Here is a 19,069-nt window from a genome sequence, read left to right as displayed (position 1 = left end):
ACTTCTTTATTTGGTTAAACTAATACCGTATACATGTATTCAGTTGATAGGTGACATTATTTTGCTCTAACGGCAGCAACCTCTCAAACCTAACTAACTAATTCGACTGACCCACTAATCACTCAAATCTGATCGTGTTCCCATATTTATCAAATACTTCGTTTTGTAAATATGTTTATATATATTCTCGTTAGTGTGTCAAAATGAATAATCACAACCTTGTTGAGTAAGCAAAACGTGGACTTTAACTAAGGTGTTCTACTTTGCAATTATTATAACAAATATGCGTAATGTTTACTGTTTCATAAATAAATATCTGACGAATACTTTAGTTAATTTAAGGATTTCTAAAAGATCTAAATAATGAGATAAATCCCATTATAAATAGACGTGCTGAAGAGACATGGAGGATGGAAATCCTCCAACGTGGCCGAGGGATATATTGAATCGTCTATTAAAAATAAACAAAAAATTTCAGATAAAATATTTGGTCAAGTCGCCGATTCGTCCACTATAGTTATGCCACAGTCCTCATTCTCGCTTCCTGTTTCCGCAGGATCTTCGAAACAAACACCAGTTCAATATGAAAAGGACCTATCTGTTACTCGTCAGTTACCTGCTGCATTAACCCAGGAAAGACTGGTCAATATGACGAACTGTCACAATATTAATTTGAATATTAACGTTAATTACCATTCTAATTAATTATATTTTTCAATAAAATATCCCTTAAATTCGTTTGTTTGTGATTTAATCGTTCCGGGAGTTTCGTCAATATTTAATCCCGGAGGGATTAAATGTGACACTTTAGTACCTGTCACAAGGGAGTGAAGTTGTCACTTTAGGCCCGGAAGTACGAAAAATATTTATTTTTCAATTATATTTTAAACCTTCAAATTTTGGTGTTAAATCAGGATGTACGTCTATCATATCCGTTAGCATAAATATTCTTTTGTTTATGCAACGATCTGATTCATTTGGAAGCATGCAGGATCCAGAATTATAACATAAATATTTATTTTGAATTAGAATTATGTTTATGCAGAATTAGTACATAGGAAATTTAATACGTTATTATATTGGTGCAAATCAGCTGACCGGACCTTTAAAAAAATTACTTACTGCACTAAATAGCATCAGACCTACATCAACAGAAAGTGTGTTTTCAATTTCAGAAAATTTCTGTATAAAAATAGAAGAGCCAGCCTGAAAGATCAGACACTCAACAATTTGTTTTTTAAAACATATTTCAATAATAAAAACAACGAAAATTCAGATTAAACACAAATTTATAATTTTCCATTTTTAAAATTTCCTTAAAAATTTTGAATTTTTGTAGACATTTCTAATTTGTAATCAAATTTATACGTTTTTATACTAATTGCATTAAAAAATTAAAACAAAAACAATTTCTTCTTTTTATTTTTAAATTTCCCGATTCCCCGGAATTCCCGGGAAATCCGAATTACCGACTCCCGATTCCCGGGAAATCAAAAGGGGACGGGAAATCAAAAGGGGCCGGGAAAATGGAGCTCTAGATATGACTAGAGACTAGACCCTGTATTAGATATCAAAAAGGCAATTATAAGACCAACTATTAGAATACTTTTACATCGTTTAACGATAATAACATATTTATTCCATTACATAATTCAGAAATCATAATGTGTTATGATTAACCTTATGTTATTTTTTAATCCACGAGGAAAATAAACTTCCTGTAGCTGTCTGTATACAACAAATCACAAAAATACTAGATTTGTTGTAAAATGTATATTATTATAAATGATATTAATATTTTTAATATACCTTTTACGTGAGCGGCCGTGGAGTAACGGCATATTCGCTGGTCTTATACGCCAGTGCACGTGGGTTCGAGCCCTGCCAAAGACAAACCATTTTCATTTCCAATAATGACACGAGCCGTCTCACCGTGCCTCGGAGAGCACGTTAAGCCGTCGGTTCCCTGAGCTAGTGTACATCGGCACTAGTTACTTCAAACAGGGTTAAATATGTAAATGGCGCCGTAACTGTCCGAAAGGATCTCCCCGGCAAAAATGCCATACGATATTATTATTATTATTATATACCTTTTACAACAAATCTAGTATTTTTTTTCTTATGTTATATGTTTTCATTGATTGTGATAGTCGTGTTCATAGTGCGTTTATTATTATCTAACATTTCAATGTGATTATCGAAATTGATGCTAAAATTTCGATAATCACATCGAAATAAACTTCAAAATAGTCGAAATACCTCATCAATCACGCCTACAACGAAGAACAAACAAATGGAGACAGAGAAAAACTGATAAACCTGTGCTCCCATTTGTAATCACTAGCAGAAGACTGAACCCTAACTACATACTTGACGTAAGAACTCTAACGTCATCAAATACTATCACACAACATAGTTTGGTCTTATGCAAAGCTCTAATTATCACATATAGAACCACAAAAAGAAGGGAACCAAACTATATTACAAAATTTAATCATCCAAAGAGCACCAAAATCCTTTACCAAAAACGAATGAAAGAAAAGATATTCCGGAACTGCATAAGAGAAATAGACAACATTGAAAAATCATGGCAAAACTAAACGCAAATATTACAGCTACAATAGTAGCAGATGCAATAAAACAAAGAACAATCAATACAAACAGACTAAAAAACAATAAACCGTGGTTTACATGTTATGGAGTCAATATAGCAGCTAAGCATTAATAGATAAGATGCCTACATAAGACACATGAGTAACAAAATCCGGAGTCATAAGAAATTAAATTACAAACAGAATGAACTTTGAGAAACAAACAAAAGCAAACATACTGGAAAAGATTCTCAGTAGAAATGGAGCACGACATGTACAGAGGTCAAAATAAGGTATAGGATATATCAAGGGGAAGAAAGAAGAAAATAAATGACGAAATTCAAACAAAAATTGTAAAACTTGAAACCTGAACAAAATCCCTATAGAAGAAACTTTAAAACAGTAACATCTGTGACATGTGTTACACATAATACGAAAAAAGCGATCATGACTGTGTATAAATATATTATTAGATATGTATATTCCATATTCTATATGATACAGTTGATCCAAAAAACGGCACAACCCAGACATCCAAAATGAAAGTTATCCTTCGACACCAAATTATTGTTCTATATGGTCCATATATTGTTCAGTTAAAAGTCACACCATTTTGAGCGTCGGGTTTGGGGGGTAGGTGGGGGAGAACTCGGTAAATTGGGAGTTTTGTACGTTTTTTTGTCAATATTTCTAAAACTATGCGGTTTAGCGTAAACAATGTTCTATACAAAAATGTTCTACATTTAATTTTAAACAAAAAAGGCAAAGGCCCTATGCATAATCCTTCTAAAATGAACGGTTCCAAAGTTACGGAGATAATATGGTATAATTGGTCCAAAAAAAGGCCTAACCCCGTCATCTAAAATAAAAGTTTTCCTCCAACACCAAATTGTTCTATATCGTCCATATATTGTTCAGTAAAAAATTACACCATTTTGAGCTTCAGGTTTGGGGGGAGGTGGAGAGAAGTCGAGAAATTAGTAGTTTTTTATGGTTTTCGTCAATATTTCTAAACCTAAGCGGTTTAGCGTGAACAATATTCTATACAAAAATGTTCTACATTTTTTAAACAAAAATTTTACTATTGGAAAGATATTCATGCGATATTGTCCATAGAAAGTTCAGTTTAGGTTTCTCCGTATCAGAGATTTATATGGCCTAGGCCTGTAGAAGCCTCTTGGTGAGGTTGACGTTCTTTCAAGGGCTTATCAGTAACATACCACCGGCCAATGGAATAGCAAATTGTAATTAAAAAACAAAATCCTGTTAAAAAAATTAGGTTCTTCCGTAATAATGTTATAATTTATCCAAACAGTGTAAAAAATATGGAAAACCTCCACTTTACACTCTCCGTAACTCCGGAACCGTTTAGTTTAGAACAATTATGCATGGATCTTTTTCGTTTCAAATTTAATGCAAAACATTTTTGTATAGAATATTTTTCACGCTAAACCTTTTAGGTTTAGAAATATTGACGAAGAATCTAAAAAAAAAACTATTAACTTACCGAATTTTCTCCTCCCCACCATCCATAATGGCCAATTAGCCAGACTATTTGTTTTTTTTGTATGGTATTACAATAATAATTTTTAATTTAATATCTAAGCCTACTTATAATCTAAATTTACAGGGTGTTAATATATTAATGGATACATTTTTCAATTTCGTGTGATATGTTTACAATTTTTAATTTTATTATGTAAGCCTATTTAAAATTTAAATTTACAGGACGTTACATATTGGTAAAGACATTTTAACGTCTGCTTATTTTTTGGAAAAATAATTTCGTTTAAATTGACAGGTAAAGGACAATTTAGATCAATTAATTTTTCATACATTACTTTAATATTTTGTCTGTACTGTCCACACTCCAATATGAGGTGCTGTAGATCTCCAATTCTACCACAGGCGCAATATGGGTTATCACTGATACCTATGCTGTGTTTGTATGCTGGGGTTAGTGAGTGATTTGATCTCATTCTGTTTATTGTTTTTATAAATAACCTATTCGATTCATACTTAAACCATCTCTCATTGGGAATTAGTGGTTGGCAATTTTTAAAATTTATTTCCGTTGTAGTTTGGTTATATACACGTTGTCAATTTTGTTTGCAATGGTTTTTACTGATATTATCTATTATCTATATCGGTTACTGGTAGAAGTATGTTGTTTATGTTTCGATTGATTAAAGCTACAGATTTAGCTAATTTGCCGACTTCTTCATTTCCTAATATTCCAGAATGCCCTCTAACCCAACAAATAATAATTGAACAGCCCCAGGAAGTAATATCATAATATAGACTCTTTATTTCGAAATAGGTCCAGATGCGGTCGTTGCATATGCGGTCAAGGTAATTTTCGTTGCAAAAGCGGTCAATCCAAAATATTTTGGCAGGTAACGTTGCACTTGCGATCAGACATTTTACTTAAAAGCTAGAAATGTAAGAAGGTCGTAAATTAGTAACCACCCGAGTTATTAGCAGGCCAGGTCGACCCTATTGAAATATTTTAATCCGCTTATCTATATTTCTAACAATAGGTAATGAAAACAGTAATGACTAAACCACAATAATCCCCTCATTACGGATTTTTGGAAAGTTTGTATTTGCCTAATTATAAAGGTTGGGGGGAAAATTACCAAAATCTAAATATAAAACAAATGCATATTATTTGTATATTGTTAGTTTGAGAGATTGTTTATTGCAGTAAGTAACAACTTTTAATAATTGAAAATTTTGAAGTGATTGAAACCACCAAGAGAAAACCTGCTCTTCACGCTGGATATCCATTTTTAAATTTTTAATACTTTTTAACATTTGACACAAACAGTAAGGAAGCCAATTTATATAGAAATAATCAACAATTCGCTAATATTTTATTTATGTGACACTAAGGTTTAGTAAATCAACTATCTTCATTTTTTTTTAATTAGTGCAGATAATCTCACTAAACTCTCAAAAGAAGCAAGTTTTTTTATATCAAAATACTTTTTGCCGTAATAAAATTATTAGTAAGCATTTTCTCCTCTTATCAACGTCTATGATAAATATTATTTAAATAAAAAAAAAATCTGGTTATAGAATTATTCATGTGATAGTGATAGAAAAAGGTAAAAATATTATTTGTTTATTAGGCAATGACCGCACATGCAACGATAAAATCAACATATTTTTGTATGACCGCAAATGCAACGATAATAGCCGTGATCGCAAATGCTACGACCGTATCTGCAACGACACCCTTTATTTCTATCTCAATGTGGTTTAGAAATATTGACGAAGACCGTAAAAAAGTCAGAATTTACCGACTTCTCCCCCACCTACCCCCCAAACCTGACGCTCAAAATGGTGTGACTTTTTACTGAACAATATGTGGACCATATAGAACAATTTGGTGTTGAAGGATAACTTTCACTTTAGATGTCTGGGTTGTGCGGATTTTTGGATCAACCAGTATCATAATAATGGTTAGAGTATATTCCAGAACTGTTATATAGTGATATAGTAATGATGGTAAGAATTGGTATACTGCAAGGAAATACAGTTTTTTCTGAAATGATATTTTTAGATAAATAATATTGACTCACCTGTCTTATCCAGTTAGCTGCCAACATGAGATGGTAATCGTGCACCCAGATCAATGGTATTTCAGTCGAAGTTTTAGGCAAGGTTTTTAATGCTTTTAATGTACATTCCGCAAATGCTTCATTGGCTTTCAAATATGCTCTCCAATATTCAGCTTTAAACGACGCTCTGTCTGGCATGGAGTGGAATAGAGGCCAAAAAGTAGCATTACAGCATCCATTATAGTAGGCGTCGAAAATTGTGGGATCAACATGCACAGCAACTACCTAAAACAGAAAATTATCACATAATAATAGACATGTTCATATTGTTTTCAATTCACAGTTTAATAACAATAAAAATGTAAACTCCTGTCTTAAGAGCGTAGGCGCCAAATTTCGGGTCAATTCTTTTTAAATGCATTCATTTTTTTCGAATCCTGAGAAAACTAATAAGTATGTACAAGTATTTTTGAAAAATTTAAACGCAAAATGAAAGAATATATTATTACCGAGGACCGAAAGTCCCTGAAAACTTATATAATGTTTATTTTAATAAGTTAGGCAGGCCGCACATCAAAGAAACATGAAACGTAAATTACGTTTCATGGAAATAAAACACTGCTAAACAAATATACGTCCGGCCATTTATGAAACTCTCCGAAAATAAAAATGTCTCATGAGCATGAATCACACTCGTTTCATTAGTAGGCGGACTTTGAGATTTGTTTAGCAGTGTTTTATTTCCATGAAACATGTTTCATGTTTTTCGTTTCATGTTTCTTTGGTGTGCGGCTTGCCTTACAGGGACGAAAAAAAGAGAAAATTGAGTGTGATTTTTAATTTCAAATATCTTATTCAAAAGAAACTTTTTGTTTATTTTAAGGGATTTTCGGCCCTCGGTAATAACATAATCTTTCAGTCTGCGTTTAAATTTTTCAAAAATATTTATTAGTTGTTTCAGAATTCGAAAAAAAAAATGCACTTAAATTATTAATGATGATCGGTTATGGTGAGCGTGTGAACGAAGTGGTGTGTAATATTTTTAATGATTCCCATTCTAAAAGAAATCTCATAAAAAAAAAGAAATCTTATATCACGCTCTACGGTTACTAAAATACTGCAACGTTTTACTGCAACTGTGGCGGTCCAAAATTTGCCAAAAACTGGAAGGTCGCGAACCGCAACGAACGAAATTATTAGAGAAAATATTGCAATTGATTGAGACGAATCACCTCCAACTTCCACAATCGATTTGGCACTAAACCATGATATAAGTCGGCGTTTTGCAAGGAAAATTTTGAAAATTGAAAAGTGCTATTTGTATAAGATACGATTGGTTAAAGATTGTCATTTAAAGACGATAATTTTGACCCATGGTTAGAATTTTGTGAGCCCCCTTTTGGACATTTGTAATGACAACGAACTTTTTTCAGTTAATGTAGTTGTTTCCGGCGAGTCAACTTTTTGAAGTTATACTTCTTTACCGGCGATAGAGGGTGAATTTTTATACGTTAAAACCTATCAGCCCGGCGCATGCGCATTATAACTTTGTTCTGATTGGATGTTCAAATGACATGTCAAAAATTATCCGATATGGCAGCAGTAGGACAGCTGTGGTTTGGAGGTAAAGGTAAAGGTAAACAAATGTATAATATATTAGTTTTATTGTTGTGAGGACAGAAACAAAAAAGTTTATAATATTGTAGTGACTTTTAAATAGTTTTTAAAAGCAACAGGTACGTAATAATTGTTAATGTATCATGGGTATAAACCTTCCTATTTGATCTGCCAAAATACATAGTATGTAATACTTTTATTTATATAATTTGATTACCATCAAAATTTCTATCAATATTCACCTAATATATTGTTTTCTTACTCTATGTTTTGTTGTATTTTTTCAATTCTAAATCATTTCAATTCAAAATTAAAATAATTTGATCAATTTTCAAAATATCAAAATATCACAAGTTTAATCCGTTTAGTTAGTCGATCTTCGTAAATAATGACACATAGTGTCCGTGGCTAAGCGTTGAAGGCGAATGAATTCCAATACCAACCGCGCTTATCAGCGCTGGTTCGAGTCCCAGTAGAAACTTTCTTTTTTGTTTTTTTTAATACATTTTATGATTGTAAGTATATTTATTATATAATTGTATTTTCAGAAAATACGTATTTAGTTAAAAAAAATTCGACAATTAATGTTCAGACATCATTTGTGGCTTGTTTAATGTGTTTGTGTGTGTTTTATTCTTTTATTATTTTAATTTTTGGCACTGTTCTAATAAAAATGTTTGAGAAGTAGTAAGTATAAATTAGTTTAATATTTAAACAAAATATAAATAAAAAGTATATTAATTTCGTTTAAATCATACAATAGAAGTATAACTTCTTACGTGCGTACAAAGTACACACACATTCTTTTTTGTTTAAATAAAACAATCTACCACCATAACTCTAGGTATTGGTCAAATGAAAATCCCCATTTGATCCATGTTTCCCCTCAATTGTTTCGATGGTAATGGTCGAACATAGCTCCTAGGTGTTATTATGAACTATGATTTTATCAGATAGAAGCCATAATAGCTCCATTTTTCATAGATAGAAGCTTAACTAATGACAAGTAATTAATATAGTGGATTCGCTAATCTGAGACACAACTGCCTAGTGATGTTAGTAATTTTTGTTGGGAAGTTAGGTTGCTAGACGTGACTGGAAATTACTACACAATCAAACGTACCTGCTCATAGCCAATATTATTAATAGTAAACAGACATAAATAACATAAACCTTACGCCAATCAATAATTATTTATTTACATTGTATTGAATTGATAACAAATGAGAAAATTATTTATTGTACAAAATAAAAATATTTCTAGGAAATAAATTCTACAAAATTTAAGAGTTTAGTATACACTCCCACTATTTCCAATAATTCTTCTTTTTTTAATGAAAGATTAAGTTGATTTGAGCAGTTAATAGTGTGAGGTAGGAAGTTTTGTGTTACATGTTTCCTACTTTGAATTTCTCAAAATGAATCTCGGCTGAGATTTTAGTTAAATTGTGTTAGAGATTTTTATAATGCGATTTTTACAAATCGACGGAATGGATGTAGAGAATTCATACAGTCGCCTGCTCGTTCTACTGATCTCAACCGGTTAAACAAGTTGAGGGCATTTCCGGTGAAATCGGAAGTAGCGTAGTGAAAAAAATATGGCAGCAAATGCGCTACGTCTTATTGTACTTGGTTGTTTTTGAATATCATCTGTTCAACTTCAAAGATATTCAGTTGATTCCATACTTTATCCCAACTCTGTATAGAATAACTGTAGAGTAAACAAAGCTAAATCATCAAAGGAACATAGGTTCAAATAGTGAAGAACTCTTGTGAACAAGAACAGCCAAAATTAAGAAAAGCATAGTAGGAAAATCAATGAGCGACAGCCGACAGGTGTGGAAGATAAAGATATAACTCCAATAATACTAATGATAAATTCAGAATATCAAAAACATATCAATAACCATAAATAAAAATTAAATTAAAATAAAAAAATATGAAAAAATATTTTTAAGAAACGCTTTTTTTAGTTACGAGTGACTAAAATTAAACATATAAAAAAATCAACCAAAAAGCAAAAAATAAAAAAAAATTGAAAAAATCTAACACATTCGTCAAAGAAAAGCGTGGCGCGTCTTCATCGAATAAACGGTTTTCGCACCACGCTTTTCTTTAACGATGTGTTAGATTTTTTCAATTTTTTTTATTTTTTACTTTTTAGTTGATTTTTTTATAGGTATGTTTAAATTTAGTCATTCGTAACTAAAGAAAAGCGTTTCTTAAAAATATTTTTTTCATATTTTTTATTTTTTACTTTTTAGTCTTACACTTTTAAAACATTAAAATATATCGTCACTTTTATTAAAATATGTATAAATCATATGATGTACAAACATGAAAAGTAGTCGGAATTATTGTTTATTTATGAAGCATAACGTAAACAATTAATGCAAAACGTGAAATTATGTATAGTTCATATAATTAGCTACAATCTGTAAAGTTTAAATTTTCTTCATTTTAAAAAACAAGAGAATTTAAGCATTTTTCGTTAAAATCGTTTTTTATTTAAACAATTAATAATCAAAAAAAAATTTTATTGACTATTCGTGTATTGTTCCCGCGAATGCATATTTATGTCTGCAAATTTTTAGTCATTTGCATTGAAGAAAAGGCAGTCAAATTAATGTCCAAAGATTTGACCCAAACGATTGAACTCAAGAAAAGCGTTTAATTAATTAATACGACAAAACGAATTCTAATGTTAATTGTAGCACAAAACGTCTCAACCGGTGGTTTTTCTAACACTACGAATTTTTTGAATTCGAGTTTTGGATGAAGTATTGTTTCGTGTCGTATTGAAATCTGACACGAATAAACGCCGATTTATATATAAACAAAATATAATATGAGCGTTCCAAATTTAAAACTTTATTGTTTATTTATGAAGCATAACATAAACAATTAACGTAAAAAGTGAAATTATGTATAGTTCATATCATTAGCTACAATCCGTAAAAGTTTCAAGTTTCTACATTGTAAAAAACAAGAGAATTTAAGCATTTTCATTAAAATCGTTTTTTTTTTATTTAAACAATTAATAAACATAACAAATTTTTTTTTTTGACTATTCGTGTATTGTTCCCGCGAATGCATATGTCTGCAAATTTTCATTAATTTCCATTGAAGAATAGTCAGCCAAATTAACGTCTAAAAATTTGATGCAAACTATTGAAGTAAACAAAAGCGTTTAAAAAGAAACTAAGAAAGGATCCAAGACCGGGTCAATCAGCAAAACCTAATTAAACACGTGCCAATCGGCCAATTGATTAAGTTCGAAGTCAAAAAAACCGAAGAAAAAACAAGAGCCAAGGTTCAAATTATAATTATTATAATAAGACAAGATAGAAACATACTTTGTTTGGTATGCGCATTTATCTATTTGAATTTGCAAAAATGATACATGAATTGCTGATAAAATCAAAAAGTGTGTCATATTTCAATATAAACAAATAACATAAGACGTTTGTATACGTCGGTGTCAAGCTACGCCACACTTTTCAAAAATATAAGAATTGATAATGCAACAATATGGACGTTGTACCAGACGATGAACTGCTGATAAAAATAAAACTGTGATTAGCAAAAACAAGAGCAAAAGATAAATTTATGAAAACTTGGGGTTCAATTACTTAAATTTCCTTTATTTACTTCAATTACAGTAGACTCGCGATTATCCGAGGTAACTGGGACCGTGACTACCTCGGATACGGAAAAACTCGGTTAACACTGAGATTGGTTATATTGATAGAAAAACACGTAAATAACCATAAATATGGATATTTTAATGACAGCACTAATACTGTACTGTCTATAAAAGATAAAATTCTTTGATTGATTTTTGCGTAAGCTTCATTCCTCTTGTTTTCAGGCAACGATGTTGCGCCAAAGTTGAAAGTTGTAACTCACCAGTTATGACTTTTGCCTCGGTTAACCGAGGGGCTCGGATAACCCAGACTCGGATAATCGCGAGTCTACTGTACTTAAATTTTTATTTGTAATGAACGTGTTTTGACAGCTTATGGTCATTGACACAGGTACAGTTTACATAATATAGATAGATATTATACATAAAAACATTTCTTGTATCACTAACATTAGTTCTGAAGCTCAACAATATAAGATATTGGCTACAGAAGGAAATTATTGGAGATTACCAGTTACCAGTGCAGCTCTAGGCCTGAAAGATTAACAATCGACCAAATATTTACTATCAGACAAATGGTAGAAAACTATTGTGACTATAATCAAGACGTACACCAGGTCTTCATAGACTTCAAGCAAGTATATGATTCCATAGATCGCTTAAAACTGTGGAGTGAAATGGTGGAGCTAGGCGTACCAAAGAAGCTGACCATGATTGGACGAATGTGTGTAAACAACTCCTTTGGACAAATTAGAATGGGAAGCAAATGGACGACAAGAAAGAAAGAAATCAATAAACTTTTAGTATGGGAACGCAAAATCCTGTGAGTTATATATGGTCCTTGCAGGGACAATGTGACAGGAGCAGATATGAATGAATGAATGATATGAATGAAGGAGCCGATACGACAATGAATTAGAGACTCTCTTCGGATAGGGAGTCGTGCATCAAAAGTAAATATGACGTGACAGGAAAAATTACATGTTATGTCAATTCAAATGAATTGTCAACTGTCAATTCAAATGAATTGACAGTTTTTTTACAAAGATGGTGCAAATATTGAAAAAAACATGTGAACGATCGTTGTCTGAATACTCCATCTTAATACCTTTCTAATGATAGAAATATTATACTATGCACATAGTATATTCCCTATTAAAAAATAAGGGTTTGGGGAACTGGCAGGAAGGGGGTTGATAAATGACAGATGTATGTATCGTAAAAATGTGTCCTCCTTAGAACAAAAATCGACCTGATTCGTGATTTCCTTAAAATCTAATAACTACTGCCAAATATCGAGGTGGACTGATTTCTTTGGCCCACCCCACATTAGGTACCTACATAAATTCTGTCAAACATAAACAAAAACTAACATGAATATTGAGTTATACTGACGTTACTATATCTTAACTAATTGGGGGATAACTTACAAATAAACTAAACGCACCTTTTCTGATTTTAATCCTGCTGTGGGAGTAATATCATTAGGGTCAGACTCTGGAATGGGTTCATTAGGATCATCTAAATGTATACCTGGCCATCCTACCCATAATCCCCCTCCATTTATTACTACAGGAGCTACAGCTGTAACCAGACCACCGGCACTAAAAAAAGAAAGAATATAGTTTATTAAGAAGTTTAATGTACGGTCAAACGAAGAACAAAATACGAACAATACAAATGTGTACCAAGAGTCTTATTCGGTAGATCTTGTGCTTGTACATACCAATGTCTTAAGTTTGTAAGTTCCCCGATATCCGTCGATCGAAGAGGTTATCATTGCATTATTTTATATTGTTGTACCATTAAATGTACTCTTTGTACTCTAAAATTTGTGGACTCTTATTACAGAAAAAAAAATAAGATAATTTTCTAATTTTTATGGTTTTTATGATTCCTGTATTATCATCACCACCAATATGCCTGTTCGGGGTCGGCTCCCCTAATTGCAATTTTCCATAAGTTTCTATCTTGGGTCATATCAAAATCAATCAACTTTATCGACATGTCCTGCCTAAGCGTATTTTTGACCCAGGTCTTTTTTGGTCTTCCTCTCCTGCTTCTTCCAGGAATTCACAGTTCAGCAATATTTCTTCGTATTGGGCTAGTAACGCCTCGACGTTGAACATGCTTAAACCATCTTAACCTATCCTCTCTCATTTTGGCGTCAATTGGTGCCACCCCTAGGCTTCCTCTAATATACTCATTCCTAATTTTCTGCTTTCTTGCTACTCCACTCACCCATCTAAGCATTATCATTTCTGCCACATGCATTCGTTGTTCCTCTTTCTTTTTAACTGCCCACCATTCAGTTCCGTACAATACAGCCGGTATTATGGCTGTTTTATAGAATTTTCCCTTCAGCTTCATTGGAAGTTTTCTGTACCGCAACTTACCACTCGCTTCCTTCCATTTCCTCCATCTAAGTTTCTTCATCGTAAAAAACAAGACAATTTAAGCATTTTCCATGAAATTTTTTTTATTTAAACAATTAATAAACATAAATTTTTTTATTGACTATTCGTGTATTGTTCCCGCGAATGCATATATGTCTGCAAATTTTCATTAATTTGCATTGAAGAAAAGGCAGTCAAATTAACGTCTAAAGATTTGACCCAAACCGAATATTTGACGAATTTTTACAGAATGGATCGATTTGCTTGAAAATTTGAGAATAAGTAGTGGATAGTCCAAGGATCAAAATCTTATGATGCCAAAAGACGCTTTTACCATGGGGGTTGACATTTTTTATTATATTCTGACTGCAAAAGTTGATAAAAACATTTATTCTAAGCATAAAATGTTCTATACATTTTTTTGATAAAATGAATACTTATCGAAAGATGAAGCAGTTTTCAATCCTAATAGCAAAATTAATAATATTGAAAATATTAAAAACATTACTAAAAGATTTTTAAATTGAAAACTTATTGGTACACTTTCCTGGTGACACTTCCAAGGCTTCTACAATTTGCAAGCACATGGTTGCTGCAGTGAAGACAAAGGGAAGGAATTCTACACTATGCAATTCACATCCCGCGTCTGCAGCTTGGTAAAGTTCCAACGGAAAATGCACCTGGTTACTCTACGGAGTAATACGACTATAAAATAAAAATGTATACCATTTTTATTCAGTTGCAATGCGAGGGCAAAACAATCTTACTTTTCAATTAGAATACGGAGCGCAGTCCAGTCCTCTGAATCGCGATTTTCGGCTCTTATTGGAGCCTCATCGTTTTTCTCATCGGTTTTTACATGTTATTACCAGTTTTGATTGTCGATAGCTCACTAAATTTTTAGAGTAGAAAATTTTTTTGGAAAACGTGTTCTTGGGAATGAAATAAGCTACAATTTCGTATTCAAGCATTTTTTCGTATCTCGATGATAATCTTTCTATTCTGAAGAAGGGAATTTTTTACCAAACTCCAAAAATTCGTTATTCGCTTTTGACTTCATTTTTTTAAAAACTAATTATTCTAAGCCGGTTAAACTTCTAGAACCTATTAATAATACATAAGTAAAGAAAACCAAATAAGGTCAATTTCTTCTTCTTCAAATGCAAATCCACTAATGGATGTTAGCGATCACATTTTCCATTAACTCTCTGTTTCTTGCAATGCGTATCAGAGATTGTATGTCGTTAATCCCTGTCCATTGCCTTATGTTTCGGAGCCAGGACATTTTCTTGCGTCCTATTCCGCTCTTGCCTTCAATTTTACCCTGGATTATAAGTTGAAGGAACTGGTATTTTTCGTTTCGCATGATGTGACTCAAATACGCCGTTTTTCTTTTCTTGATGTTTTCGAAAAGCTGGCGATCTTGGTTGATTCTTTTAAGGAGATCTATATTTGTTACTTTCGCCGTCCATGGTATCTTTAGGATACGGTGATAAAGCCACATTTCGCAGGCTTCTAATCTGTTTATATCCCTCGTTTTGAGTGTCCAGCCCTCTATGCCATATAGCAGCACCGACCACACATAGCATTTAGTAAACCTTAGTCTCAGTGTAAGGTCGAACTCTGAGCAGGTCAGTACCTTCCTGAATTTTACGAAAGCTTGTCGAGCTTTTTAAATGCGACATTTTACTTCCCTGTCCGATGCCCAGTCTTCAAAAAGCCACGTTCCCTGGCATTTAAATTTGCTAACTCTTTCAATGGACTTAGTATTCAGTGTTATGGTGGGGTTTTCAAACGCATCCAAGTTTCTGGAGATGATCATGAATTTGGTCTTTTTGGTATTAATCTCTAATCCCATTCGCTTACTCTATTCTCCGATTATAGTGACAGGTTGTTGAAGATCTGCTATGTTGTTACAAATTATTTTCATCTCGGCATCTTCCAAAGACTCTTGAAATATGGCTTCCGAATAAATGTTAAATAAAAGAGGGGAAAGCACACATCACTGCCAAATACCCCTTGTTATATGTATGGGTTTGAATATAGAATTGTCTATTTTTAATTGTGCTGCCTGATATCAGTACAAGTTTTCAAAGCACCTTATGTCTTTTTGGTCTATATAAGCTTTCTCGTAATCTAAAAAGCACAGGAATACGTCCTAAAAAGCACAGGAAATAAGGTCAATTACTAATTTTAATTAGGGTGGTGATTAGGGGTTTGCTTCCGATCACTTTTTCGCTGAAACAAAAATAGGGACTGACATTATTTTCATTATAAGCTATTTAATTTTTGAGCTAAAGACTTGTTTTTTATTTCTGGAGGTAGATATTTTTAAATACTTCAAATTAGTTTTCCCGTCTTTTGACTTTGATACTACAATATTTAGCATTTGGCGAAGAAGAGCTAACATATAATAAAATATAGCTCGATTACTATTGGTCTTAAAGAAAATTTAAAAAACGGTTTTGTTTATTTTTTTACAAGGTAAATTTTTGTTAAGCAAAGTAGTTTTGATAAACGAAAAGTTTTTGAGTTATTTGCAGAAAACTGATTAAAAACATTGATTTTTTGATATAAAACTAACACTTTCCATAGCGAATAAATGGAAAACTATTAATTTTATCAAAACCATGTATTGAACGTGTTTTGCTTAGAATTAATGTTTTTACCAACTTTTGCTGTCCAAATATAATAAAAAATTTCCACCCCCCAACATGGGGTGGCAACCACCCCCGACATGGGATGACAACCACCACCATGGTAAAAGCGCCTTTCGGCATCATATAGATTTTGACCTTTAGATTATCCACTACTTTTTCTCAAATTTTTAAGCAAATCTATCCATTCTATAAAAATTGCGAGGTTTTGTCCTATTTTAAGCTTCATTACTTGGACTATGAACTAAAGAAAAGCGTTTAAAAAAGCAAAAATTATTAGAAGAAAATATACGAAATATAAATCCAGCAAGTAGTAAAGGGTTTAGACTAGAAAAAATAACTGTTGATGAAATAAGTATGTTAAAACTAATTCAAAATAGCAGATACGAACAAAACTTGGGATTACATAATACATATTACTAATGGATTTTAAACAGGGATGCGACTCCATAAACTTAAACTGCTATATTAGCAAAATAACGCTCTGGAACATGAGAACTAGGGTTAACAATTGAAGAAAGCTTTTCAAGGAAGTTCACAGTGAAAAGAGGTTTAAAACGAGGATATTGGCTATCAACGAATTTATTCATCCTATTATTAGAACATATCGTAAGAAGATCACAATATCAGTACAAACAGGACTATTTTGAATAGCAAGAGACAGTGCCTAGCATACGCGGATGATGTGGCGATACTAGCGACAACGGAAAATATCTAGAAAAAGTTTTCCAGAAATTTTAAGAAAAACCAAGAGAGTTTTAACTATTTATAATGGGAAATAAGCCACAATATTATTAAAAAATGATTTTTATTAACGTTTCGACGCCCAAATCGGGTGCCGTTGTCAAAATACAAAATACTACTGATTTTTTAATAATATTGTGGCTTATTTCCCATTATAAATAGTTAAAATTGTAAAAATGCCACAAGAAAATAGCTTCAGAACAACATTAAAAACCAAGAAAGGTTTAGACTCCCAATAAACCAAACAAAATCGCAATATATGGAAATGAGAGGAAATATAACAATAATAATAAAAAGAGCAGAGACTGTGTATAGTTTTGAAAAAGTGTCACAATTTGAATACTTAAGTGTAACCAAACGCAATCGTGTACGTGGTCTACCTCTACTTCTTCTGTCTTCTCTTGGTCTCCACACTATAATTTTTTGGGTCCACCTCCCGTCCTTCAATCTGGCTACATGGCCCGCCCAATTCCACTTCAGCCATGCTACTCGCTCTATGACATCTGTGACGCCTGTCCTTCTTCTGATTTCTTCGTTTCTGACCCTGTCTCTGAGAGTCAGTCCAAGTAGTGACCGTTCCATTCTTCTTTGGGCCACTCTAAGTTTCGTTGCTGTGGCCTGGGTTAACGATAATGTTTCAGCTCCGTAAGTCATGACTGGAAGCACACATTGGTTGAACGTCTTCCTTTTCAAATAATTTGGCAAGTTGCTCTTGAAGATGTCTGATAGAGCTCCATATGCGGCCCATGCTAAGGTAATCCTTCTCTGTAATTCAGCAGTTTGATTGTCCCTGGCAATTTGGATTTCATGCCCTAAGTATTTATATTTATGGACCAATGCTATTTCGTTGACGTCGACTTTTGGATTTTCGCTTGGTACCAGGTTTGTCATGTATTGTGTCTTTCCAAAATTTACGTTTAAACCAACTTTTTTACAGGCGGCATCTAACTCAGTAAGCATAGTTCTAATCTCTTTTAAGTTGTCTGTTATAAGAACTATGTCGTCTGCGAATCGTAGGTGGGAGAGCCTTTCACCGTCGACATTTATTCCTTTGGCGTCCCACTCCAATTGTTTGAAAGCATGTTCAAGGACTGCCGTAAAGAGTTTGGGAGATAACGTATCTCCCTGTCTAAATCCTCTTTTGATTTTTATAGATTTGGTATCTTTGTGTAGTCGGACGGCCATGGTTGCATTATTGTATATGTTCGCTATCAGTTTGGAGTACCGATAATCTATACGACTTTCCTCCAACCACTACCTCCGACCACCTACACGATGGACAGACGACGTCAAACGGATTGCTGGGAATTGGTTGCAGAAAGCCCAAGACCGACAAAATTGGAAGAAATTAGGGGAGACCTATGTTCAACTTTGGATGCAGAAGGCTGGATGATGATGATGAACCAAACGCAATACGAGAAAATAAGGAAAAGAGATAGATAAAAGTTAACGAAGGGAAGATAAAACACTAAATTCAATACTGAAAGCAAAAAAATATTTCATAAATAGCCAAACTGCGAGTGTACGGGTCAGTAACCAGACGCACAATGTATGTCAGCGTAACGTGGATCCAGCAGGAAGTATGGACCACCAGGACGAAACGAAAATAAAGATTTGGTAAAGAAAGGTACTCTTTGGATGAATAAAGACAGTAGAAAATATTTGGAGAAGACGAACAAATAAAGAAGTAAAGAGGATATTAAGAAATATTGAGGATATTTAGATGGCTCAGTCGCATTACAAGAATGCCAGAGAACCAAAATATTAAAACAAATGAATACTGAATGAGGAAGAAATGGGGAAAAGAAGAGGACGTCCAAAAAAGAAATGGTTGGAAGCAGTAAAGTAAGAC

At 32.8% G+C, this 19,069-nt stretch overlaps 1 protein-coding gene across 5 annotated transcripts in view; it reads right to left on the bottom strand.

Moving 5' to 3' along the window:
* Positions 1-19,069, bottom strand: part of LOC114324193 (uncharacterized) — a 208,811-nt gene that overhangs the window by 39,548 nt on the left and 150,194 nt on the right. For all 5 annotated transcript variants that reach the window (XM_028271956.2, XM_028271954.2, XM_028271958.2 and 2 more), the window contains 2 exons: positions 12,868-13,024; positions 6,179-6,442 (listed from right to left, as the gene is read on the bottom strand). In XM_028271956.2, the coding sequence (XP_028127757.1) occupies positions 6,179-6,442; positions 12,868-13,024 (421 nt within the window). The remainder of the gene's footprint in view (positions 1-6,178; positions 6,443-12,867; positions 13,025-19,069) is intronic.

The sequence above is a fragment of the Diabrotica virgifera genome, chromosome 5 (genome assembly GCF_917563875.1).
Source record: "Diabrotica virgifera virgifera chromosome 5, PGI_DIABVI_V3a".
Classification (NCBI taxonomy): Eukaryota; Metazoa; Arthropoda; class Insecta; order Coleoptera; family Chrysomelidae; genus Diabrotica; species Diabrotica virgifera.
This window is presented reverse-complemented; position numbering and strand designations above follow the sequence as displayed.